General features: G+C 37.7%; 1 protein-coding gene across 2 annotated transcripts; it reads right to left on the bottom strand.

Annotated features, from left to right (window-relative positions):
- Positions 1-409: 409 nt before the first annotated feature.
- Positions 410-27,268, bottom strand: LOC143248714 (protein phosphatase 1 regulatory subunit 3D-like). 2 transcript variants are annotated; one of them, XR_013027159.1, is made up of 3 exons: positions 25,983-27,268; positions 4,363-9,417; positions 410-4,236 (listed from the first exon to the last, which is right to left on the bottom strand). XR_013027159.1 is itself a non-coding variant. In XM_076497372.1 (2 exons), exons 1-2 carry the CDS (start codon positions 26,341-26,343, stop codon positions 8,654-8,656), a joined length of 1,125 nt encoding a protein of 374 aa, XP_076353487.1. In that variant the 5' UTR covers positions 26,344-27,268; the 3' UTR covers positions 410-8,653. The 2 variants fall into 2 exon arrangements, 1 of the variants encoding a protein (XP_076353487.1); XM_076497372.1 differs by having other exon boundaries at positions 410-9,417.

The raw sequence follows: 27,268 nt of genomic DNA, 5'->3' as shown, positions 1-27,268 counted from the left end.
ACTTACCATTATACCTAAAAGTAGGAAAAGAAACGTACTTACCATTATACCTAAAAGTAGGATAAGAAACGTACTTACCATTATACCTAAAAGTAGGATAAGAAACGTACTTACCATTATACCTAAAAGTAGGATAAGAAACGTACTTACCATTATACCTTAAAGTAGGATAAGAAACGTACTTACCATTATACCTTAAAGTAGGATAAGAAACGTACTTACCATTATACCTAAAAGTAGGATAAGAAACGTACTTACCATTATACCTAAAAGTAGGATAAGAAACGTACTTACCATTATACCTAAAAGGAACTTGACATAACTGAAACCAAAAGAAAAGTGCAAAGTTTGGTTAAACTAAAAGAATTCGAAATAGGTATAAATGCGGTAAGAACAATAGCTAATGGCATTTTGGATGAAGAACAGAAAAATGAAGAGATCAATATACTTGAAGATGCATTATTAAAAGTAAAGAAGAAAACTTTGAAATAAATGTCCCCAAAAAGAGACATCCGCAAGTAATTATTTATAATATAGATGATGACATTGGCGACGAAGAATTCGTTGCTAGCATTAAGGATCAAAACTTAGAAATATTTGAAGTAAATTATTTAATTACTGTTAATAAGAAATTTAAAACATTCAGAGGTTTTAATTATATCGTTAGAATTGAACCAAATACATTTATAAAAATTGATACAAGTTAATAAATTTAAACTTAATTGGGGAAAGTATGGATTTAAAGAATATATAAGACCTACAATTTGTTATAATTGTGGAAAATTTGGACATCTTGCCAAATATTGTAAAAATGTCGCTATTTCTTTAAAATGTGGACAAGAGGGACACCAATACAAAGACTGTGAAAAATCAGCATATTGTGTAAATTGTTACAATCATAATAAGAAATTTAATACATAATTTACGTGAATCATTCTTGTATGGATTCTGTTTGTAGGATTTACCATAAGGAAATTGGTCGTATAATTTTACGTATTGACTATGACTAGTGTTTCAATTTTTTTTTCGTTACTCGCATTAATTTGGCAGTGACGCGAGCAGCCAATCTGCAACTTAACCATGACATTGTACAAAGAAGTATAGATATTATCTCCATAAATGAACCCTCTTATTTTGAGCAAAATATAGCTCATTTTTCTCAAAGTATGAGAACTGTTTTCTATTCTGATATCCCGAAAGCAGGGATTATTATTAATAATAAAGATATTAATGATTATGTTTTATTTTGTACAAACAATTTGGTTTGTATCAGAATTACTTACGGGAATTTTAGCATGATAGTGACTAGTATCTATTGCTCCCCGTTGGGAGTCATTGATGATGACCTTAATAGGTTACAAAACCTTATTAGAAAATATAATTATTTTAATACTAGGTGTCTTCAATGCTAAGTCGGAAGCTTTGGGCCAGAGGCCGCTTGATGATAGGGGGTTCTCGGTTACTAATTTTATGGATTTAAAATGAATTTATATTACTTAATTCGGATTCTATACAAACTTTCTCCTCAATTAGAGGGGAAAGCTAGATTGATTTGGCCATGATAAAGTATAATAATGCATTTGATATTCATTTTCAAGTTACTGATTAGATTACTAATAGTGATCATAATATGCTAGAATTGCAATTTTCAAACTTTGATATAAAAATAAATAATAATGAATTTATAAATATAAATAAACTTAACTGGTTGGATCTGAAAATAGAAATAAGAGAATATAAATGAGATTAAAGATGAGGTAATCAATAAAGATAATATTGATAATTATTTATTAAAAATTACAAATAAAGTTAAAGAGTTGTTCAAACAATTCAAGGAATGAGAATAACATTAAGGATTCTGGATACAAACAAGCCTACAGGTGGAATACCAAACTAAGGATCTTCAGGAGTAAAGTGAGAGCTTTACGGAGAAGATTTCAAAAGACTAAAGACATTAACTTAAGACAGTATTATAAATTGGAATATAGGAAACAGCAAGCAAAATATAAAAAAGTTAATTATTTTCAGTAAAAAAGAAGCTGTAAGAAATTATATTACCATTATTACTGGTAATAATATTTTTGGTATTCCATACAAAACTATCATGGATAAAAAGAACAAATATTTACAGATTATTGAAATCTGTTTGTTTGTTTTTTTGAATTTCGCACAAAGCAACTCGAGGGCTATCTGTGCTAGCCGTCCCTAATTTAGCAGTGTAAGACTAGAGGGAAGGCAGCTAGTCATCACCACCCACTGCCAACTCTTGGGCTACTCTTTTACCAACGAATAGTGGGATTGAATGTTGAAATGTGGTTCCTTAGAAGGATGCTAAAAATATCATGGACTGAAAGAAAAACAAATGTGGAAGTCATGGAACTGGCAGGATACAAAAGGTCCCTCATGAAAACCATAAGAAAGAGACAAATGGAATTTCTAGGACACATCTGTAGGAAGAATGGGATAGAAAAACAGATGCTATGTGGAAAAATAGAAGGAAGGAAAAGCAGAGGGTGTCAAAGAACTAAATATATCGACAGCCTCAATAACTATGTCACCAAGAACTCAATGAGCAAGTTGATAAGGAGGATTGACAACAGAGAAGTCTGGCATGCCATGGTCGTCGATGTCTGCCGCAGATTTGACACATGAAGAGAGAGAGAGTGGGATTGACCGTCAAATTATAACACTCTCACGGCTGAAAGGGCGAGCACATGCAGTTAGTTACAAAGGCTGCCCTAAATATACACAAATACGTAATAGAATCCTTTTCAAAACCACGAACACCTAAGCAAATGACAGTCCTTTCCCTGCCATTACTTACACTCATGCTTCACAATACGCCGATGACATTGCAGTTTGGAGTACGTCTACTAACCCGGTTACAGCCGCTTATCGTGTACAGACTGCCATCACGCAATGGTGCGACAAATGGCGAGTAGCACTGAACCCTCACAAATCACAAGCTATTTTATTTTATAGATGCTTTAAAAAGAAAAGAAAAAAATCCAAGGTACAAATTAAAATTCATGTTACTGTGATCCCCTTCTCCAAATCTACTAAATTTCTAGGTATTCATTTTAATTCTAAACTTACGTGGTCAACCCATATTAACACAATTGCATCACGTATCAGTTACCGCATCTCCTTCCTTCGAAGGATTAGTGGTATAAATAAAGGTTGTACCGCTCACACAATTATGCTCATATACAAAGTATACATTAGACCCCTGGTCGAGTACGGTTGCATGCTACTCTGTAACATGCCCGACTCTCTAATTATGAAATTACAAGCATTACAATACACGGCTATCAGGACTGCCTTCCGTTTGTCATGCTACACTCCCCATTTTTACCTAGATAAAATATATGACATATCACCTATTAAAACAGGTTTACTTCAACCAGCTACTAAATTTTATAAAAAACAGTAAACCGTAACTCGCTTACAGCCCAGTTCACCGATTTATCAGCTACCCCTTCCTCTTGGTAAATGCACATTTCACCCGTTAATACACTCAACTCTATTTACTAGTGTCTTCTACCTCAATTTAGTAACGATTATTATGTCTAATTATCTTTTTTGCTTACAGCTCAGGTACTAACCAGATATATTTTTGGCATCTGGTTAGTAAAATGGGTTTTTCTCGGGGTACGTCCGTTTTCCTCCCACAGCTAAATTGCCGGATATCAGGATTTACAGATCCCTACCCTCGTGTTTCTTTGTTTTTATTTTGAAGTCAATGTTTAACCTCTCGCTGGCCACCAACGGACCTATGTCATTAGAGTACAGCATAATTTCGTTAACTCTAAATCTTGTAGGTTTAACTATTAATCACTAGCCCAGTTAAATTTAACTTGGCGTGTAGGGCGAAGAGAAGGTCTCTTCTGAGTGCCCTCGATTGCTTTGCATCTCTTTTTGATATGCTAATTGTTAAATCGGAATACCTACCACTATTTTTAGTTTAGTTTCTTCGTCGAGAAGACGAACTGAAATTCCTTTGCTGTAATGTTGTTAAAGATGCAAGGACCAACTACATCAGTTATTCCACCGGTCTACCGTCGCAACAAGTCGCTACTTTCATCGCCCAAGCCAGACGCAACCATCGACCCTTCCAGGACCTGAATCCTTCGCCGGATCGGAATTCTCATCCAGCCCTCTACACCCGCTAATCGAGTACACTATGTCAACCATGGAACACTGAAATTAAAGTCAGTTGTTCCTTCACTAGAAGACCTGTCAGCCTTTTCTCTGTGTTCCTCAGGGGCGTCGACCTAACCATTCAACCACCCGCTGATCAAATATATCTTTGTCAACCATGGAACACTAGAATTAAAGTCAGTTGTTCCCTCATTAGAAGACCTGTCAGCCTTTTCTCTGTGTTCCTCAGGGGTGTCGACCCAACCATTTAACCAGAATAAATCAAACAAGCCATTGAATGTCAAATCCGGACCAAGGTACACGTCGTACATCGAATTTTCTCCAGACACACCAACCTGCCTACTTATTTCATGAAGATAGTGACAACCTCGAAGTATAGTGCTGTCTGTACTTTATGTAACGGGTGTTACTATCACATATTTCATTTCATTGCCGAACGCCCGCATCACCGACCCACGAACTCGTGGTCTAATAAATTGCCCAGATAATATAGACAATCAGCAGAAAAGTTTCAATATTCAACCACTGAAATACCGCTAAATCCAGAACCAGCCAGGAAAAACACGAAAGCATGCAATTAAACTTTGACCCCGACAACTTCCACTGCCAGCAACATGTGAAGACTTAATAATCCAAGGAAGACAAGTAATAGCTCCTGCCAGACCTCAGTTCTAGCTTCACGGAACGCAACCACCAGCCAGACTCAGACCATTCACATTACAACTATCGACGCGTCAGTTCAAACAGAGAACTGACAGCCAAGGGAACGTGCTTGGAGAAATCAGCGGGGAAAGAAAACTGCAAGAAGAAACAAATCATTCCAGACTGATGAAGAACAAATCACCGAAGAATAGCCAGTCGATTCACCACCACGTTCACGTTTTTCTCTATCACCTCTGGGCATGAGGTGTGAACGCAAGTTCAACCTGAAGTTCCTACCTGTTCTACAAGACCAGTGGTTTTCCAAGTCACCAGCCACTTCTACATTCTTGGCTTAATCCACTTGTTTTCTTTTTCATTCCAATATGTATTAATTACCTTGATTTACTTTCCAGCTACTTCCGGGCACGGTCTGGGAAGATTATTCAGAGCCCAGGCCGTGAAAGTTGATTTTATCGGGGCATTCCCGTTTCCCCCCCCCACACCTAAATCGCTTGCATTGGATCTTTATATCCCAGCCAAAGCAACATCCTTGCTTAGCCCCGAATGGTGCCATCTGAGTTAATGTTTCGTATTGTCGGCCATCAGGCTATTTGGACTAGGCTCCGGCCTGGCTTACTTCCCTTGTGTCGCTTTTGTCTCGCTCTTAGTTCTCACCCGTCATTTTCATACCGCCCCACCTCACTTCATCACCTTAAACAAGTCAAAGCAAAATACAAGTAAACACCCACGAAAAGTTAAATAATCTTCCATAAGCGGGGACGAAGAAGAATTACAACGTTCCTGACCACCCCTGTTGGAGAGAGAATTCATCACATTTCTCTCTCTCTAAACTAAACCCCTACCAAGTTCCTTTAGTTTAGTTCTTCGTGGAGAAGTTTACTTGGTTTTCCCTTCACTAGTAGCTGAAGTGTTCAGACGTGTGAAATCATTGCTGCTTTTATCGTACAAGCTTTCTTCTACGCCAACATCATCAGTACCCCGTGACGGATTACCGATGGGCTTCTCCCCTCGCCAGATTATTGCTTTCATCGACCAGTACAAACCCACCATCTCAGTTAATCCTAGAAAAACAAGAATCCTTCGTCGAAGAGGTATACCACTGCAGCCTTCAACATTTTAGGACCACGATTATCTATGTAAACCGTGGAATGCAAATATGAATGTCCAGTGCTCTCCCACTAAAAGTTCCAGTAGCCTGCACTCAGTATTCATTAAGAACATTCATCTTTCTATAACTCCAGTCAAAATACAGCATTCTCTGCAAACAACCACTTCCTCGAAACTCCATGTAGCCCACAGAATTCACTCCAAGACAGGCTTACCAACTCATTTTGTAAAAATCGTGACTCAGCATAAACAAGTAGCTGATTATATAATAAACCATGGATGCACCCTACAGTATTTTCATTTTCATCCCCAACGAGCCCGGCGTCGACCAATTCCACTTCAACATGTCAAATCTGTAGGTCAGAGTAGCCCTCGTCCAGTAAGCTTTTCAACTCCACTGATACCTATTATCTCTGCTGCCAGCAGCATATCTACACTCAACTCTAAAAAGAAAGATAAGGATACTCTGATCGACTTTGACATTAATCTTCAACCGCGACCTAATCCGAAAAAGACAGCTTCAAGCCAGACTCAACCCACGCAAGTTAAGAATACGGACGCGTCAATCGCAACGGACATCAACGACATCAGCAAGACGACACAAATCGTCCCAGACAGAAATAGAACGACTCATCGAATCGGATAGAATCGAGCACTCAGTTTTATGTTCACGAACAGCCTATGGTGAGAATGTGTTTTCTCGGAGTACTCAGATTACGAGTCGCATGCCTTAACACGCTTGGCCATGCCGAGCCTACCCACCCTGTAAATGTTAACATCTGTAAGCGTGGTTTCAAAATCTTACACATTGAAGAAAATATTTAATATACAACATAAAAAATAAACTAGACAGAGCATGTTCAAAATAATCATATTTTAAAGTATATTGTACAGTCTTCATACTGTTGTGGGTTTACACAAGTTAAACTCTGATGTAAATAAAATTATATGTTTGCTGAATTTCGCGTAAAGCTACTCGGGAGCTATTCTGCGCAAGTCGCTCCAAATTATGAACTGATAGACCAGATGGGAAACTGTCAGTAAATATCACCCATTTCCAGCTATTGGGCTAGTTTTTAATCATCGGTCAATCCTACTGTTCGTCACAATATAATGTCCTTACGGCTGAGAGCGAGCATATTTAAGGACAGGCTTCGAACTCGTGACCGCCATATTGCAAGTCAATCGCCCTGATCACAAAACTTATTACACAAAGCATTTGAACTTGAAAATTACACTAATAATTATGAGGTAATATAGTTCAATTAAGTACCAACAAATAATTACGATAACACAAAACTAAGTTCTGTATTGAATTACTTTCCGTTTCATGGTTAACTTATCATGTTTATCGTTTTATTCTTTTGATACAAGCTAAACCCAATTTGAGTGCCAGTCAGAACTAACGAAAGAGTTAAAACCTAAAGTCATGTATCTGAAAAAAGTTTGCGCATTGGTACTTGTCCAACATGTTTTTTAATCAAGTACCTCTTTCAAAATTCTATCATTACTGTATAGCAAAATTTATTATTCAACTAATGTATAGCCCGTAAAAAATAACGGACCCCAAAGAGTACACTAACCTCGTGTTTTGTAGCTAATTGAAATATTTTTTTTCGAAATCAAACTTGACTAAAAATAAACAGAAAAGTGCAGTCGAGGCAGTGAAACGTTGGTAAGTTCCTTTCCGTGACAATCAAAATTAAAATAATTCACCAAATAAGCTTATAGCACATTCATATAATAATTATTGGTAAAACTCAAAAACATGAACAAATGTTCATATCTAAAAAATTTAGTGCGTTTTGGTATCACTGCTTGTATGTTACGTTGTTTAGCAACAAAAGTATAACCTAATAGTGTTGTTAGTCTGTGTACTGAGAGTATAACTTGAAACGTGTAGCCAACAAAAATGGTAAAATATTTGATTTCTTAATTTAGTATTTCGTTTTTTGTTAAACACACTAATGATAAAACAGAAGATAACTTAATGCAAAAACGATTTAAGTTTGAAACTGAATTGATGTTTTTAATTTCGTGATAAATTTTATGCACTTAGCTTTAGGCTAGATAATTTCACACTACGTCTTTATTTTAGGCTTATTATGATAACACTCACTACTCTTGTCAGGTTTCACGGCACCATCCCTGTTACTAAAATCATAATGAGCAGACACTAAATGAACCATTCTATCTGGGTAAATGCATTTTGCCTTTTATGGATCTCCTATTTCGAGAAATCAAGCATGACATAACACGCACTGGCTTTTACATAGATTAGCTAATAAGCGCTTAACACTTTGGAAATGACTAGTATAGCACAAATCTGTACACATTTACACAGCTGACTACTTCATGCTAAGAAACCAACAACACTAAGTTATAGCCAAATATATACTTTACGTCTCACACTAGCATTATCGGTACAACAGGACTTAAATAGCTTCCCCTCACAAAAGTCAGCATATTTAAAATGCCATGTGCATCAAACTTTAATATATTTTGGCACTTTTACAAAGTGTAAAGGGATGAATATATGGTAAAACTAAAGTAACGCCTTAGCCAAGAATATGTGATATGTAATAAAGTATGACATTACACCATCACCCTCTAACAGAGATAGCTAAACATATTTCACTATGTTCACGCATCGTAAAAAGTGTGTAAATCTACTAAAGATTACTTCTATTAAGACTTGCAGGTAACGGAATGGAGCGTGAGTTCAAAGGAAATGCACCCAGCTGTGGTTGTTAGTGGAGACAAAAGACGGAAGCTTCGCCTTGCTCTTTAATCTATAGTTGAGGTCGTTGTTGTTATCCCAGAATTCTCTGCCGTCTTGCGTTTCGTAACATATAGCAAAGTCAAGGCTGTGATTTTGGTTGGAAAAGTCCTGAGGGTTAGCATAGATGTTAAAAGCAAACTTGTCTATCTCGCCATCAGTCGAACCTTGGATATAAGAGGCGCAAACGTCGTGATGGCTATTCCAGTTGTTTACTGTATAGCGTATGAATACATTCTTATGGAAGGTCAAGTTCAACAATGCAATAATACCGTACACTGTGGTGTCGGCTGTGGTGACGCTGTGAAGGCTCACGGTCTGTTCCCGAACGCGGTTGTTAAAATCCGAAGACAAAGAAGGCATGGTAAAATATGGAACCAGTTCAATGTCGTAAGGCGATGAAAGAGACATCTGAGAACATCGCAGGTCTGAAAAGGCTGATTGTGGGATTGAAGGCGGAAGATCACTTTTCACCATATAACGGACACTCTCGAGGTCTAGTCCTAACGCATCGGCGAAACGAACAACCTTTCGGCCTTCCCGTTTCTGGGGTGCTGGAAAAGATTCAGCTCGTTTCTTTTTTCGCAGTATCGAGGAACTACGTTCAGGGGACTTGTAGCCAGAGTTTTGCAAGTTCCCCCTCTCTATTGGAGAAGCTGGAGAGGACGGAGAAGAGTGGGGTCCTCCAAGCCACAACCCACTTGAATCTGAAGTAAATACAAATGCCATAAGTTAATCACAACTCCAGGTTGGAAAATTATACAATATAAACAACACGGCTTTGATAACCCGTTTGTTAAAATCATATTGCACATTATATAACAAAATGTAATTATTCAAAGATAATAGTTATAAAATATTGCAACTACTCTTGTTTAGTCTGATTTTATATTGATATAACTATTGATATAGGTAAATGAATACCTAACCACCAGAAACAAAGGTTTGAAGTGAAGCAATAACTGAACTGATTAAAGTTATAAAACAAAATAAAAAATGCATATTTATGTTCTCTATTCAAAGGTACAGTTTATTATTTTAAATTGTTCAAATATTGTAATGTTTATACATTCTAGAAGAAAGGAGGCAATCATCTTGGATAAAAAATCAATTCCTTATGTTTGGAGTCACAAAATACACAATCAACTCCTTGTGTTCTAGTTACAAAATATACATTGCTAGTTTGTTTGTCTTTGGTAATAAATATAAAACAAATGCCTAAAAACTGAAGATGATTACAAATATTTGCACTCTGTCCAGTTGAAGCTAAGAATAGTAAATGTTAAAACATAAATGTAAGTAAACTTTTAATGAATAAAAGATTACGAGACTTTACGACTATAGAATCATCCATTAAAACAGATACAAATTTAAAAATAGTAAACTTTCTCTTTCCAAGAAATGGTAAAACAAAAACCCACAAAAGTCATTTTAATTTTTGACAATAATTCTAAATACTGTACACCAGAAAAAATTTCATTACTTGACTTTTTTACTATAGGTCATGTTTATCTAAGCCACAGCTTTTCTCTCTTCTTCACACTGTTTTAAAATACTTGACTATGTTAGTTGAACTGGTAGTGTTTTTATTTGTATTTCGGGTATAAAAAAAATTATAAAATAAAATAAAGTCAACCAAATATGCTAATAAGTTCTTAAAAGGAAAATATCTTTAAATTCTATAATTTATATGATAGGTATAAATGTGAATTGTGATATGCCCAAAGTTAACAGCTTATTAACATCTTTGTGGAATGTATATAGAAATCCAGTTATCCCATGTATATCACAAAATGTCATACAAAACCTACTGATAAACAATATGGGAGCTCCATCCTAAATTGAGAATGATTAGTTATTATACTCTACATACTATATGATCTATATAACAAACCAAATATTACAAAATGTTATTATGATACCAAGAAGGCAAATAATTATTTTAGGATTAACTGAAGACGTGAAAAAAACATTCTTTGTGACACAATAGTGTTTTATATAAAGGTATTTGAGGTTCAAATATTGGAAGTATGAGAGACTTCATACAAAAGACAGGGACTTGTAATCCTTCTCACTATCTCACAGGACATGGCAGCTTAATATTGAGAAACATGCACAGGTCAGTCATGTTCTTCTTACAGAAGAATCTAAGTAAAACTATAAGTGATCATCTGTATAAACTGTAAAGATCAGAAGAAAAGAGTTAGTTTCATTTGGACTTAATTTTTGTAGCATTTCTATAGCTTCAACAGAAGAACTCTTATAATATGTACTTTTGACTGTTATTAATAAATTTCTATATTTTTATGTAGTTTTGCTCTGTGAGAATTCCTCAAGTCCTCTTTCAACTTTAGGGTTAACTTTCATTTTCATTTGTGTAACATTATTTAGCTTTTGCCTATACTTTAATTAAGTAGTAATTTAAGCTTGCCAGTGAACAAACTGCATGTAAGTTGCTTCTTAGAATAGTGAAGCATAGGTGTATAGTTAGATGCAGATTATTGCTCTTATTGTGAAATCCAAGTGGGATTTAACAAGAACTAAAGCAAAAGCTATCTGTATTGTTCTACACTTTAACTTGGAAAACTCTTTTTTTGAAAACTAGCCTAAATTACAAAGGGAAAATTACACACTAACAAAAGCATACAGATATCTTTCATCACTCTTGACAGTCCAACACCTTTGTTTTGGTTACACATACAAACGTGTGACTACATTCCTTGTACTGATAGTGGACTGTTGTTTACATTGTAAACTGTAAAGATCTACATTAAATATTCAAACACATAGTAACTTGCCTTATACTGATAGTACACTGTTGTTCATACTGCAAACTGTGAAACCTGTCCACACCAAATGAGCAGTATACTGTCAGTCTTCTTGACTAATAACGTTAGAAGTTAACCTTAGTTCTGTAAAACTCCAGTTACAATGAAGCTTTTAAAGATCGCTTGTGAGTCAACCTTCATCATTTCTCTAATTTCTCTAAGAATTTGCAATTATTCTTTTTTAAATAGCTGCCTTTAAAATTCCAGATAGCGATTATGCATACAAGCATCAATAACACCTGTACAAAGAAAAATTATTTTTCCCTCTATCACCTAATACTTTAGTTCTGGTGTAACATCTATAACCATAACAAACCAAGGAAGAGTCCAGGGTCACCTGATTTCAAACCATCTGTATAAACAGGAGTGAAAGGATGGTTCAAAAGATATTCAGCAAATAACAGACAGTATTTCCAAACATGAATGTCTGCTTTTCTCAGATGACTTAAAGATAGGTCACATTTGGGGACTGTAAGTCATGGTGGGATGGGCTGACCAGTGGATACAGTAATGTTATCCAAGGACAGACCCAATTCATCCAACTGCACCTGGATACGAAGGCCACAAGGAGCAATGGCAGATCATCTGTTCTGAAATGATATAGCCCACGAAGGAAGGTTGATTGATTGATTTAGTGTTTTATGGCACAAAGCAGCGAGGCTATCTGCACCAGACATTCAGTAAAAATGTAAAAAAAAATAAAAAAAATAAATAAATGTAGTAATAGACATAAATGGAAATGAAGGTAAAACAAAAAAGTATAAAACCAATGTTGACACCTAGTCTACAATGTTAAGATAGAAGGCAGAGTATAAGAAGTTGTAAGGTATTTACTCTAACAAAAAGGTAATGATCATAACCAGCCAGGAAGACTAACAGGTAAGTTCAAGAACCACCATCAGTCACCTGAAGTTGGTCTTTCCAGTCCTGGTTCTGGGTTATGTGTCATAGCAACCAGTATCAAAATGTAAAAGAATAGAAGTTTTAAAAGATACATAGCAAAATTGTAACAATGAGTAGCCAAATGTCCAGTAAAAAGATAAAGTCAAGTAAATGCAGTAGAATTTGTAAAAGTAAATGAAGGTAAAAACAAAAGAGCAATTAAAACAGAAAATGGTGTAAAAACCAATGGTGACATCCAGTCCTCAAAGTTGTAAAATATTTACTCTAGCAAAATGGTAATGATCATAACCCGCCAGGAAGACTAACAGGTAAGTTCAAGAACCACCGTCAATCACCTGAAGTTGGCCTTTCCAGTCCTGGTTCCGGGTTATGTGTCATACAGCTATTATCAAAATGTAAGAGAATAAAAGTTTTAAAAGACACTCCGCAAAATCGTAATAATGAGTAGCCAAATGTCCAGTAAAAAGATAAAAGTCAAGTAAATGGAGTAAAATTTGTAAACGTAATTGAAGATAAAAGCAAAACGGCAATTAAAACAGAAAATGGCGTAAAAACCAATGTTGACATCCAGTCAACAAAGTTGTAAAGGACTACCTGTAGCAGAATGGTAATGATCATAACCTGCCAGGAAGACTAACAGGTAAGTATAAAAACCACTGTCAGTCACCTGAAGTTGGTCTTTCCAGTCCTGGTTCCGGGTTATGAGTCAATATGGCCAGTACTAAAAAGTAAAGTAGTAAAAGTGTGAAATGATATGCAGCAAAAGTATAATAACAACTCGCCAGGACGACTAATGAGTAGTTCAAACAAATAGTTCAAACAGTAGCGTTAGTCACATGAAGTTGGCCTTTCCAGTCCTGGTGTCGAGTTATTTAATGTTCTGGCCATTGTCCAATGTCAAATTGAATGAGAGAGATTAAAACTATAAAAAGGAACCACAATTAAAAAGGTGTAATGAATAAATATGCAACACTTAAATGAGATTAAAAAGATTAATGGCCATTAAAAAATTAAACATTATCAAGGTGGACAGAGTCACCATCACCAATAACTCTGTCCAATGTTACAGACTGACCCTGGAAAAAAATATGTTTAATATATTGCTGTCATTGAGAATTGTAACGATGGCAAGAAAGTAAAACGCGGCTGATAGTGATTTGAGTGTTACACATTGGTGCTTCAGTTCCAGATAAATAAAAATGATGAGTTAAAAAACTGTGACCAATGCGTAGCCTAGTGAGAACAACTTCCTCCTTCCGAACTTTACGGAAGCTAGATGGCCAAAGTTCAATTTTGGGTTTGATTTGAAAAAGTTTGTTGTCGCGTTGCTCACTCCAAGTGGACTGCCAGCTGGCACGGAGCCGAGCCTTGAAGACAACACCATAGTCCATGTATGGAATAGGCATAGGAGTGATGGTGCTGAAGCAGACATATTTAGCTGCCATGTCTGCAAGCTCATTCCCGCAAATACCAACATGGCCTTGTATCCAGAAAAACTGGATTGAAGTAGCTGCTAATGAGAAATGGGCCAGTCGGTTTCGAATATCAGCGAGAATAGGATGTGAGCTAACGTGTAGCGATTCCAAGGCAAGTATAGAACTAAGCAAATCAGTATAAATAGTGCAGTTGGAGTACTGCTCAGCTGCAATATGATCTAGGGCAAGAGATATGGCATACAGTTCAGCAGTGAACACAGAAGCTGTAGAAGGGATTCTGCACGCATCTACTGACCCATAGCAAACCATAGCAGAGCCCACTGAATTACCTGATTTGGAACCATCTGTATAAATGGGAACTGAATGATTGTTTGAAAGATATTCATTGAATAAAAGACGGTACTTCCAATCTGGAGTATCTGCCTTTTTTAGGTGACTGAAAGAAAGGTCACATTTGGGGGCTGTAATAAGCCATGGTGGGGTGGGCCGACCTGTGGAATCTGCAATGTTATCCAAGGACAGACCCAATTCATCCAATTGCGCCCGAATGCGAAGGCCAAACAGAGCAATTACAGATCGTCTGTTCTGAAAAGTACTGCCCACCGAGGAAGGAAAACACATTTCCAGGTGGGATGCTTTGGTAAGGAATGAAGTTTGAAGTATATTGTAAAGATAGTTGCAAACGGCGAAGGTGTAGAGAAGGTTCATGAGATTCAATGTATATACTTTGAACTGGAGAGGTACGGAAAGCCCCAGTGCAGAGTCGAAGTCCTTGGTGATGAATGGGGTCCAGCATCTTTAAGGCCGAGGGTCTGGCAGAGCCATAGACCATTGATCCATAATCGAGTTTCGATCTAATAAGAGCACGATATACCTTTAACATTGAACAGCGATCTGCCCCCCAACTGGTAGAAGAGAGAACACGGAGGATATTCAGTGGTTTTGTGCATTTGAACTGAAGCTGCTTTAAGTGTGGTATAAAGGTCAGTTTATGATCAAAGATAAGCCCCAAGAACTTGGTCTCCGGGACCACTGGCAGCAAAACTTCACCGATATGAAGTTCAGGATCAGGGTGAATACCCGTCGACGGCAAAAGTGCATACATACAGTTTTGGAGAGAGAGAAATTAAAGCCGTTCGCCAGAGTCCACTTCTGTACACAATTGAGGGCAGTTTGTAGTTGCCGCTCAATATATCTCATGTTTGACGACTGACATGAGATGTGAAAGTCGTCGACATACAGCCCATTCGCAACAGTGAGAGGGAGTTGTTCAGTGATGGCATTTATCTTTATACTGAAGAGTGTAACACTCAATACACAGCCTTGAGGGACTCCAAGTTCCTGTACAAAAGGACGGGAAAGTGTCGAACCCACACGATCTTGGAATCTCCTGTCCATTAAAAATTTTTTTAATAAACATGGGTAGATGGCCACGTAACCCATATGTATGGAGGTCTCGCAAAACGTCATACCTCCATGTTGTGTCGTAAGCCTTCTCTATGTCAAAGAATATTGATACAAGATGTTGGAGGTTGAGAAAGGCTTCTCTGATAGATGTTTCAAGACGAATTAGGTGGTCTGTGGTGGAGTGCTGTCGACGGAACCCACACTGGGTGGGCGAGAGGAGGTTGTTTAATTCAAGGAACCAAACAAGACGAGCATTAACCATCCTTTCTAATGTCTTACAGAGACAGCTCGTCAAAGCAATTGGACGGTAGTTTGAAGGAATCTTGGGATCTTTCCCTGGCTTAGAGAAAGGTAAAATAATAGCCTGGCGCCAGGCATCAGGAAAAACATTCTCCTGCCAGATCCGGTTGAAAACAATCAGAAGGACATCAAGAGAAGCAGGAGATAGATGGTGCAGCATGTCATAATGAATATCATCAGGTCCAACAGACGTGCTGGCAGACCGATGAAGGGCCATTTTTAGTTCCACCAGGGTAAAGGGACAATTATAGTCAAAGAAACAGTCAGTTCAAAAGGAAAGAGGTGATCGCTCTGCCTGAGTCTTGATGGCCAGGAAGGTGGAGGAACAAGCAGAAGTGCTAGATACCCAGCAAAAGCTTTCACCTAGAGTGTTAGCGATGTTCCAAACATCAGTCACCTCCTGACCATCAGAGAGTAAGATCAAGAGGGGGACAGAATTGTAGTGCCCATTAACCTTTCGAATCCTGTCCCATATGATCTTGGAACTGGTGGTAGAAGATATGCTGGTTGTGAACTTAATCCAAGATTCCTTCTGGCTTTGACGTCTTACCCACCTAGCATGTGCACGGGCCCGTTGGAAAGCAACCCAGTTTGAAAGTGTGGGATATTTACGAAAAGTATCCTAAGCCCGCTTTTGAGCCTTCCATGCTAAGTGGCAAGCAGGATTCCACCACGGACGAGTATATCGTGGAAAACGTGTCGAGGTTTTAGGAATACACTGAGCAGCTGCATGTGTAATACAGTCAGTTACCACTGCTACACAGTCGTCTATTGATAGCTGATTTACGATGGCAGGATCAAGTTCTGCAAGAGGAGTGAAAGTGGACCAGTCTGCCTGATCCAGCTTCCACCAGGGCATGCGGGTAGGGTGGCATCAACCACGGCCAGTCTCTCTCAAAAGGATCGGAAAATGATCACTGCCTAGTGGATTACTGTCAACCCTCCATGAAAAATGGGAGAATAATGAAGGGGAGCAAACTGAGAGATCAATAGCAGTAAAAGACTGACTAGGTGCATGAAAGTAAGTGGAAGAACCAGTATTGAAAAGAGAAAGATTGTGATCAGAGAGCATCTGCTCTACAGATCGGCCCCTCCCATCAATAATAGCACTTCCCCAGAGGGGATGATGTCCATTAAAATCCCCTAGGATTAGAAATGGAGATGGCAACTGTTCAACGAGAGCATCAAGATCTGATTGATCATATGTCTCTCCAGGGGACAGGTACAGAGAACAAACAGTGATGGTATGACCCAAGGAAACACGGATGGCTACAGCCTCCAAGGGTGTGTTGAGTGACAAAGACAGGGTGGGCACGTGTTGATCAACCAACAGTGCCACCCCTCCATGTACTCGACCATCACACAACCTGTCATTTCTGTACAGAGAAAACTGCTGAATGGAGACAGTATCAGCAGTTTTGAGAAAAGTTTCTTGTAAAGAAAGACAAACAGGATGGTAGGTAGCAATCAGCATTTTGATATCATCCAGATTAGAACGTAAACCTCGACAGTTCCATTGTATCAAGGTGGCCGTTTTTAAGAATGGGTAGGTGAAGTGGCTGGAGAACCCTTTGGTTTACGACCACGTCTTTTTTCTTTACTGTCTTTAGTCGGAGGAGGTCTATCAACCTCCATGGATCCTGCTCTGGGTCGGGTGGGCAGGTTTTTGTTATTGGAAGGGGAATCCAGTGACTGAGGACGCGAACGAATAATTGTTTTGTCTCTTGTGGTGGGAGAAAAAGATGTATCAGAAGAAATGCCTGTATTTGAAACTGAAGGACGTGGATCTTGAGGTTTGTTGGAAGGTATGGGAGGAACAGAGATGGGTGTGGAAGTCGATTCATCAACCTTTTTAACCACGGAGGTCAAAAGACTTTTCATTTGTTTTGAAAACGATTCTCTTGGAGGCACAGAGAGATCTGTCTGCACTCTCACTGTAGTTGTGGAATGAAGTGCAGCAGCATATGTCCGAGATTGAGTTGTGGACAGCAATTTCCGAGCCTCAGGATAACTAATGTTATGTGTCGTTTTCAAACGCTGCACCTCTTTTTCCTCCAACCATTTTGGGCAAGAATGAAAGTAAGAGGGTGAGAACCATTGCAGTTTACGCAATGTGGGTTCATGTCACAGTCATAGGTATCGTGGTCCTTGCCTCCACAACGAGCACATGTCAGGGAACCACGACAAGATGTCTTTGAGTGGCTGAATCTCTGACATTGGAAACATCGAAGAGGGTTTGGTATGTATGGCGAACCCTGCAATGAGATAACCTGCCTTGATGGTGGCAGGTGCACATGGTGAAGTAAATGTTAAAACGAGGGTACTTGTTGGCAGTGTAACTCCATCTTTGCGAGTGGAGATGCGCCTCACTGCAGAAACACCTTGAGTGGAGAGACCAGCGAGAGTCTCTGACTCGGGAATGTTCTTCAAATCCCTTTCAACAATAACTCCTCGCGAAGAATTCAAGGTAGCATGGGGTGTAACCTCAATAGGTATATCCCCAATTGCCTTTGAATTCAAGAGGAGTTCACTGTGTTGGGATGTGGATGTTTCAACCAATATGTAACCAGATCGAAGTTTCTTTACTGACTTTGGAGAGCCAGCAAGTCCCTCTAGTCCCTTTTGAATAAAAAAAGGGGACATTTGCCCTAAAGGATTTTCTGAAAGAGAATGTAATATAAGAAAATGAGGTACGTGTGTTACTGATGTTGAAGATTGCTGTTCTGAGTATTCAAGACATGGTCGCTTTACCAATTGACTGTTTTTTTACAATTTTATTTAAATTTTTTGGAGGATCCATAGGAAAAGGAAAAAATTTCGGTACCCACTGACCCCACCCACCATGGAGCCCTACAAGGGGACGCACTACAAAGTCACGCAAGGACAATGCAGCAATGCCAGGGTTTCGTGAGCACTATACCCAAACACCAGCATCAGGCACAATGTCCACAACACCCGTTGAGAACTTCCAACACTGGTACTTGGTTGACTCTAGCCAAAGTGGACCAGCCGATTGACCCAAGGGGGGCCACCCAAAAGCTGCACGTCTACAGGAATTCGAGGCCAAAGTGGTGTGTTAGGGTTAGACCCCTCAACCACCAGGATCCTCTCCTCCCCTTCACGGGTCGCGACGCACAGCAAACACGTGGGTGGATGTTTAGATCCCAGAGAAGGTAACCAGATAGAACAGAACCTTCCCTGGGAGGTCCCCTCACCACGTACAGGAATCCACACCGAGGGGACGAAGGAAGGTGAAACACAACCCCAGGTAAAATGCTTTGGTAAGGAATGAAGGGTCGAAGCATGTAGTAAAGATGGCTGCAAATGGCAGAAGTGCAAAGAAGGTTCATGAGACTCTACATATAAGCTATGAACTGGGAAAGTGCAGAAAGCCCCAGTGCAGAGCTGAAGTCCTTGACGATGAATGGGGTCCAGCATCTTTAAGGTCGAAGTCCTGGCAGAGCCACAGATCATTGATCCATAGTTGAGTTTGGTACAAATAAGAGCATGATATATCTTAATCATAGAACATCGATACATTTCCCAGGTGGTAAAAGAGAAGACATGGAGGATGTTCAGTGCTCTTGTACATTTGACCCGTAGCTGCCTGATGTTTGGTATAAAGGTCAGCTTACGGTCAAAAAGCCTCAAGAACTTTGTCACAGGGACCAGAAGTAGCACAACTTTGCTGATACGGAGTTCAGGATCAGGGTGAATACTCCATTGGCGAAAAAATGTATGCAAACAGTTTTAGAGAAAGAGACATTAAAGCCATTTGCCGTGGTCCACTTAAGTAAACGACTAAGAGCAGTCTGTAGCTGCCGCTCAATATACCCCACATTCAACAACTGAGAGAAGATGTGAAAGTCATCGACATAGAGCCCATTTGCAACAGTAAGAGGGAGTTCTTCAGTGATGGCATTAATTTTTTTTATACTGAAAACTGTGACTCTCAAAACACAGCCCTGAAGGACTCAAAGTTTATGTAGAAAAAAACAGGAAAGTGTCGAACCCACAGGAACCTGGAATCTCCTGTCTATTAAAAATTGTTTAATAAAAATGGGAAAATGGCCATGTAACCCATATATATGGAGGCCTCACAAAATGCCATACTTTCATGTTGGATCATAAGCCTTCTCAATGTCAAAGAATATTGATACAAGATGTTGTCATTTAAGAAAGGCTTCTCTGATTGATGTTTCAAGTCAAATCAGTTGGTCAATAGTGGAGCACTGTCTTCAGAACCCACACTGGGTGGGCAAGAAGAGGTTGTTTAATTTAAGGAACCAAAGAAGATGAGCATTAACCATCCTTTCTAAGGTCTTACTGAGACAACTCATCAAAGCAATTGGATGGTAGTTTGAAGGAATTTTGGGATCCTTCCTGGCCTTAGATAAAGGTATAACAACAGCCCAGTGCCAGGCATCAGGAAAAACATTCTTTTGCCAGATTCAGTTAAAATCAATCAGAAAAATAGCAAAAGAAGCAGGAAATAGACGGCGTAGCATTTGTAGTGTACATCATCAAGTCCGACCAATGTCTGGCAGACCAACGAAGGGCCAGTTTGAGTTCCACCAGTGTAAAGAGACAATTATAGTCATACAAACAATTAGCTCAAAATAAAAGAAGTGATCGCCTTGCCCAAGTCTTGATGGCTAAGAAGGTGGAGGATGAAGCAGAAGTGCTAGATACCTAGCAAAAGCTTTCACCTAGAGTATCAGTGATGCTCCAAATATCAGCTGCTTCCTGACCATCAGAGAGCAAGATTGAGAGGGGACAGAATTATATTGCCCACTGACCTTTCAAATCTTGTCCCATATAAGTTTGGAACTGGTGGAGGAAGATATGCTGGTTATGAACTTAATCCAAGATTCCTTCTAGTTTTGACGTCTTAACCACCGAACATGTGCACAGGCCTGCTGGAAAGTGATGCGGTTCAAGGGTGTGGAATACCTAGAAAAAGTATCCCAGGCCCATTTTTGAGCCTTCCATGCCATGTGACAGGCAGAATTCCACCATGGACAAGAATATTGTGGAAAACATGTCAAGGTTTTAGGAATACACTGAGCAGCTACCTGTATAATACAGTCAGTTACTGCTGCCATACAGACATCTACTGATGGTTTACAGACAATGGCAGGATCAGGTTCTGTAAGAGCAGTGAAAGAGGGCCAGTTTGTTTGATCCAGCTTCCATCCAGGCACACAAGTCTGGTGACATCAACCATGGCCAGCCTCTCTCAAAATTATAGGAAAATTATTGCTGCCTCATGTGTTATTGTCAACCTTTCATGAAAAGTGGGAGAAAGTGAAGGGGAGCAAATTGAGAGTTCAATAGTAGTAAAAGATTGACTAGGTGCAAAAAAAATAAGTATAAAAACTAGTATTGAAAATAGAATGGTTGTGATAAGAGAGCATATGATCTCTAGAGCGACTTCTCCCATCAATATCAGCACATCCCCAGAGGGAGATGATGTTCATTAAAATCTTCCAGGATTAAAAAGGGAGGTGGCAACTGTTCAATGAGAGCATTAAGGGCTGACTGAACATAGGTCTCTGCAGGCAACAGGTAGAGATAACAAACAGTGATGGTACGACCCAAGGAAACATTTGTGTAAAATGGCAAAGACAGGGTGGGTACATGCTGATCAACCAATATTTCCACCCCTCCATGCACTCATCCATCACACAGCCTGTCATTTCTGTACAAAGAAAACTGCCAAAAGGTGACTGTATCAGCAGGTTTCAGAAATGTTTCCTGTAAGGAAAGACATATAGGATGGTAGGAAACAATCAGTTCTTTGATGTCATCCAGATTATAATGTAAACCTCAACAGTTCCATTGTATCAAGGTGGCCATTTTTATTTATCTGTAGGTAAATTGGGTGGAGAGTATTTCTGTTTATGACCATGTCTTTTTCTTTATTGCCTTCATTCGAGGGATGTCTGTTGACTTCCATGGAACCATGCCCTGGTCGATTGGGCAGGTCTTTGTTGTTGAAAAGGATTCCAGTGATTGAGAACATGAGCGAATGATTGTTTTGCAGCTTTGGGTGAGAGATGTACACAGAATCAAAGGAAGTGGATCTTGGGGTTTGCTGGAATGAATGTAAGGGACAGAGATGGGTGTTGACATTGATTCATCAACTTTTTTAACCATGGAGGTCAAAAGACTTTTCATTTGGTTTGAGAACAATTCTTTTGAAGGAGCAGAGAGATCTGTCTGCATTCCAACTGTAGTAGTGGAACACAAGTGCAGCAGCATATATCCAAGATGAAGTGGTGGACAGCAACTTTCAAGCCTCAGGGTAAGTAATATTTTGAATAGTTTTCAAATGCTGCACCTCTTTTCTTCCAACCATTTAGGATAAGAACAAAAATCATATGGGTGAAAGCCATTGCAACTGACACAATGAGAGTCCATTTCACACTCATAGGCATTGTGGTCCTTGCTACCTCAATGAGCACACGTTAAGGAACCACGACATGACGTCTTTGAGTGATCAAACTGTTGACACTGGAAACATCTGAGAGGGTTTGGAATGTATGGCCATACATTGCAATTAAGATAACCTGCATTGGTGGTGGCAGGTGGAAATGGTGATGTAAATGTTAAGATGAGAGCATTGACCAGCAACATAATTCCATCTTTGCGAGTGGAAATACGCATCACTGCAGAAACTCCTTGGGTGGAGAAACCAGGAGAATCTCTGACTCAGGGATGTTCTTCAAATCCCTCTCAACAATAATTCCTTTGATGAATTCAAAGTAGCATGAGGCATAACCTCAATAGCTACATCCCCAATCCCATTTGAACGTAAGAGGAGTTCACTGTAATTAGATGTGGATGTTTCCATCAATATGTCACCAGAGCAAAGTTTTTTGACTGACTTTGGAGAGCCAACAAGTCCCTCTTGTTCCTTCTGAATGAAAAAGGGAGACATTTGCCCAAAAGATTTGTCAGAAAGAAAATGTAGAATAAGAAAATGAGGTACAGGTGTTACAGATGTTGAAGATGGCTGCTCAGAATCTTTAAGATGTGGTTGTTTACCTATGGACTATTTTTTTCACTATTTACGTTGTTATCTGGAGGATCCACCATGGAGCCCTATGAGGGGATGCAAACAAGGACACTGTAGCAATGCCAGGGTTTTGTGAGCACTATACCCAAACACCAGCATCAGATACAATGTTCACAACATTTGTTGAGAACATCCAGCACTGGTACTTGGTTGACCCTAGCTCAAGTGGACCAGCTTATTTTTCCTAGGGGGCCACCTCAAGGCTGCCCACTTACAATAATTCAAGGCCAAAGTAGTGTGTCAAGGTTGGACCTCTCAACCATCAAGATCCTCTCCTCCCTTCCCTGGGTCACCATGCATGGCAAACACGTGGGTGGATGTTTAGATCACAGAGCAGGTAAACTGAAAGGACAGAACCTTCCCTGAGAGGTCCCCTCACCAAATACAGGAATCCACACTGAGGGGAAAATAGGACAGAACTGCTATTATACAGAATTATGTTGATATTAAAAACAGAATATAATAATAAATATAATATAAATTTAAGTGTTGATACAGTGTTTACATTATTTTATCAAGGTACAAATCCTTATTTTGTATCTATGTTTTAAAAACTGTGATACTTTGTGATAACCATAAATAACATATTTAAAGAGAAAGTTTTCATGAGTCACAACTAACAACAGCACTGCTAGATAATAATGTATGTATGTATATATATGCAACCTTGGATTAAGGCTTGGGCTTACCAACCCAAAGCCCAGAGCCTCACATTAATTAGGTGGTCTCAAGTGACTATAAATATATTGCACATAGAGGTTCTGTCTTGAGGGGGCTTCTAGGTTAAAAAGCCTTAGTCCAATAAAACCCTTAATCATGGTTACATACATAGTTTTATAAACATACAGTTATGTGGGCATGTAGAAATGATTTATATATCCTGATGCATATGACCCACAAGTTAACTATGATGAAGGGTACACAAAAAAAGTAACAAAGAGCTATATTTAAACATTTAAGCATGTAGTGTAAATATAATGTTGATAATGAAGGTGACAGCAATCTACAGTAACCAAGGCAAAAGATGAACCTCTTGCACGGTCTGATCTTTAAAGTAAAAAGTCAACTGAGCTTTGAATGAAGGAACTTTATTCACACTTTCCAAATGTTCTTTCTTGTTGATATTCACAAGCCTATATCTAAATGTAATTCATCATACAACAACAAGAAGTTATAGTTTATGCAAAAAACATATTCTGAAGAATACTGGCTTACAGAGCCAGATTTAAACCCTTTGAGGCCATTTCTTTAAGGCTCCAGGCCCACTGATGTTAGAGATTATTATGCAGCAGCATGGGTTGCACACCCTATAAATCAAGCAATATTGTCTTATCATCACTGGTGTAGGCCTGCAGGGTTGTAAAGAGGTGTTGGCCCCTCATTTCATAAGGATGAGGAGCACCACTGATATTCTTCAAATGCAGATTACTTCTTGCTTTGCTTTCTTATACATTTTTATCATTTAACTGAAAGCTCTCTAAACTTGCATATACTGTTGCTTTATAATAATATACCTCAAGTAATGATTTTGAGTTTCTAATTTACTGATATATATCTTTTACTGTTTTATATATCTCAAGCAATGTTTTAAGAACTTCTAATTAATTAGTAAACACAGTATCTACATTACATATTAAACAACCACTTCTGCAAATAGTTGTCCTGCCAGAGGAGTAGCTAAAGGGGATCCATAGTGACCCCACTTCTAAATTCAGAATAAAATCAGTAAAAACATACCAGCTCACTAATTTAGAATAAACATCAATGGCTTGTAGAATATATGACTTTCACACGTAAACTCATTGATATCACTTCATTCTGAAATCTGTATTTGGTTGTGATATTAGTTGTTTAGAATGTAGAAAACTGGCAGAGAATTGTAAGATATGCTTTAATTTTAGAATGTTTAAAATCATACATTTAAACAGAAAGACTTTAATGGTCCATAAATTTTACATAAAAAAACTTGAAAGCTGCTGGAAAAAGAGCAAACCTTTGAGGTGATCATAAATTAAACTTTTATGTCTGAAACTGGCCTACTACATGTTTGTTTGGCTAAGTAAGATAGAAGTAAAGTGATGTTAGTGGTAAGTATATTAAGATACTCTATTTCTGCAAGAGAATTGTTAAGCCTCATTTAATGTGTTATGCTGTGGTTAACTTAAAGTTAAAATACTAGAACTAGAAATTTAGAAAGAAGATAAACTTGGAGCTACAACAACGATTCCTGATATAACAAAATGTGAGAAAAAAAACAATAAAAAATAATAGTTTAATTTAATTTATAGGATCATACTAGATAAAAGTACTATCTATGAAAAATTAATTTTATCATTCTTTAACAGATTGGATCAACAGTACAAATTTGAAAAACAGAAATTGATATAAGATTTACAGCTCATCCTTAAGTACAGTTAAGTCTTTCACGAAGTCTTAATGTTTATGATATTGCACATTTATCTGGAGTAATCGATAACCATCATAAATCTAAGGCTGTTTCTCCTTACTTTTATCAATCTAGAAAACTTTCCTTTCATTACTTTGTTAGTTTGTCAGGTGCAGCTGCTAAAATAATTACCTGCTTACAATGATGAATCAATGGATTTCTGTCACATGTTTAATCTTATAATAAGACTTCCAATGTTTACATATAAACAACACAGTTCAACCTGGTTGTTTAAGAAAAAGAAATGATAAAATAGTCATCTTTACTATGGAATAGTTTTCTTAATTTTGTCACCTAAATCATACTCACAAGTGACTACTACTGGATAGACATAGTAAAATAAAACTCACTTTGAAATATTAAGCTATAAAAATGGGATCTGAGCACTTATTTAGTTATTTTTAGTTATAATCTGTGTAGGTAGGTGGCTTGCTTTAAACTTAAGTTCATTTTAATTACCAATTTAGGAACAGGCAAAATAAGAGATGACTTATATGACATGTTTTAGTATTAAACATTAATTGACATATAACTGATAGTGATGTAACTTTGAATATGAGAAAAAAAAGAGGCTTTAAAAATCAAAGATAAAGAATACAAAATAACCCAGAAGTGTTGATAAGTTTTAACATTTCATTGGCATGAATGTTAAATAATTTCCCCACTTGTTTCCAATTTTGTATTTTCTAACAATTTTTAAAACATTAGCTTTTGTTTTCTTGCAAGTTTTGTTTTGAAAATGAGTTTAGTAGGAAAAAAAAACAACCTCTTTATACTCATTAGGCTTTAAATTAAAGAGATACCACCCATTGCTAAAGTAAAATCAGTACTCTCCTATCAGTTTTAGAAAGAAATAACTGAAAAGAATTACCTGGTGATGAACTTGCAAAATCACTTGGTGTATCTGGCAAGTCCTCTAGCTGATTGAGTCTGGCATTCAGAAACTGAACTTTCTTTTGGACATGTTGTCCAATCATGTCTGCACACAGTTGACAACAAGACAGATTTCTTGGCAGATAAAGAAAGTATCTGTCTGCATCCCTAGTTTTAATAGAATTTTTCCTAGACAAAGATGTTTCCAAAGATAATACAGCAGAAACTGGTGGGTAAGCAGCAGACTGTAGATCAACTGGCAAGTCCAGTGAGAAACTAGTTCTCTTGCCAATCCCTTTAAGATTTTGCCTTCTGTTGAAAAATTGATTAAAGCTGCCCCTTGCATTAGTGCTAGACATGTTTTATGAATATCAGTAAGTGCAAATAAAAAAACCTGGGATAAGAAACTTGGAATACAAACAAACAAAGCCTAATTCTTCTTAAGTTTAAAAAGTCTGGTAAAACCCATCAAATAAAAATGAATTCTCAGCTTCTCTTCAGAATTATTCACTTGTTCATAATAATCAATCCTATTTTTTTCTTTTAAATTATCTCTTTACTTATTTTAGCTGTAATGTTATTTCATTAATTCTTTTCCTACAATGAATACTTTTGAAAGTTGATTTAATACCTATTCACTCACATAAATATTATTCAACTATAAGTACACATTTGAAAACAACTTTTCTAAATCTCATGAACCACATTAACCTTCTACTGATAAATTACATACATATCCTGCATATATCACATTTTTTGTAATGCAAATTGCTAAACGTTTGCTGCTGAAAATTTGCTATCTTCCCAAGACATAAGCTCTGAGCTTAAAGTTTAAGCTAAATTTCGTTTTCTAACAGATATAAAATTTATATGTAAATTAATTATTATTCTTAAGTTCATTAGCAGTCATTCAGCTACTAAAATATACTATTTCAAGTCTATGCTCTACCCTTAGAAGTTAACTTAACAGCACGTTTATACAGGCAAAGGCTTTCTCGCTTTTTCCACGCGACATCGTCTGATACTTCTCGACTCAGCATAGCCAACAGATAATAGATACGTCGAAACTTTTTCAGTTCAACTTCAAAACATTCTTCAGTTCTGTACAACTAATTTTCACAATTACAGTACATTGACGTATATTATTTTGAGTTTCTGAACAACTAATAACGTTAAAATTCTAAATGAAAGTATTCAATATTTTTTTCCTTTTCACTTTAAATGCTTCATCTTCTCCCTAACCATAACATATACATCATGTATAATAAAACTATACTGCATTAT

The sequence above is a fragment of the Tachypleus tridentatus genome, chromosome 1 (genome assembly GCF_004210375.1).
Source record: "Tachypleus tridentatus isolate NWPU-2018 chromosome 1, ASM421037v1, whole genome shotgun sequence".
NCBI classification, from domain to species: Eukaryota; Metazoa; Arthropoda; class Merostomata; order Xiphosura; family Limulidae; genus Tachypleus; species Tachypleus tridentatus.
This window is presented reverse-complemented; position numbering and strand designations above follow the sequence as displayed.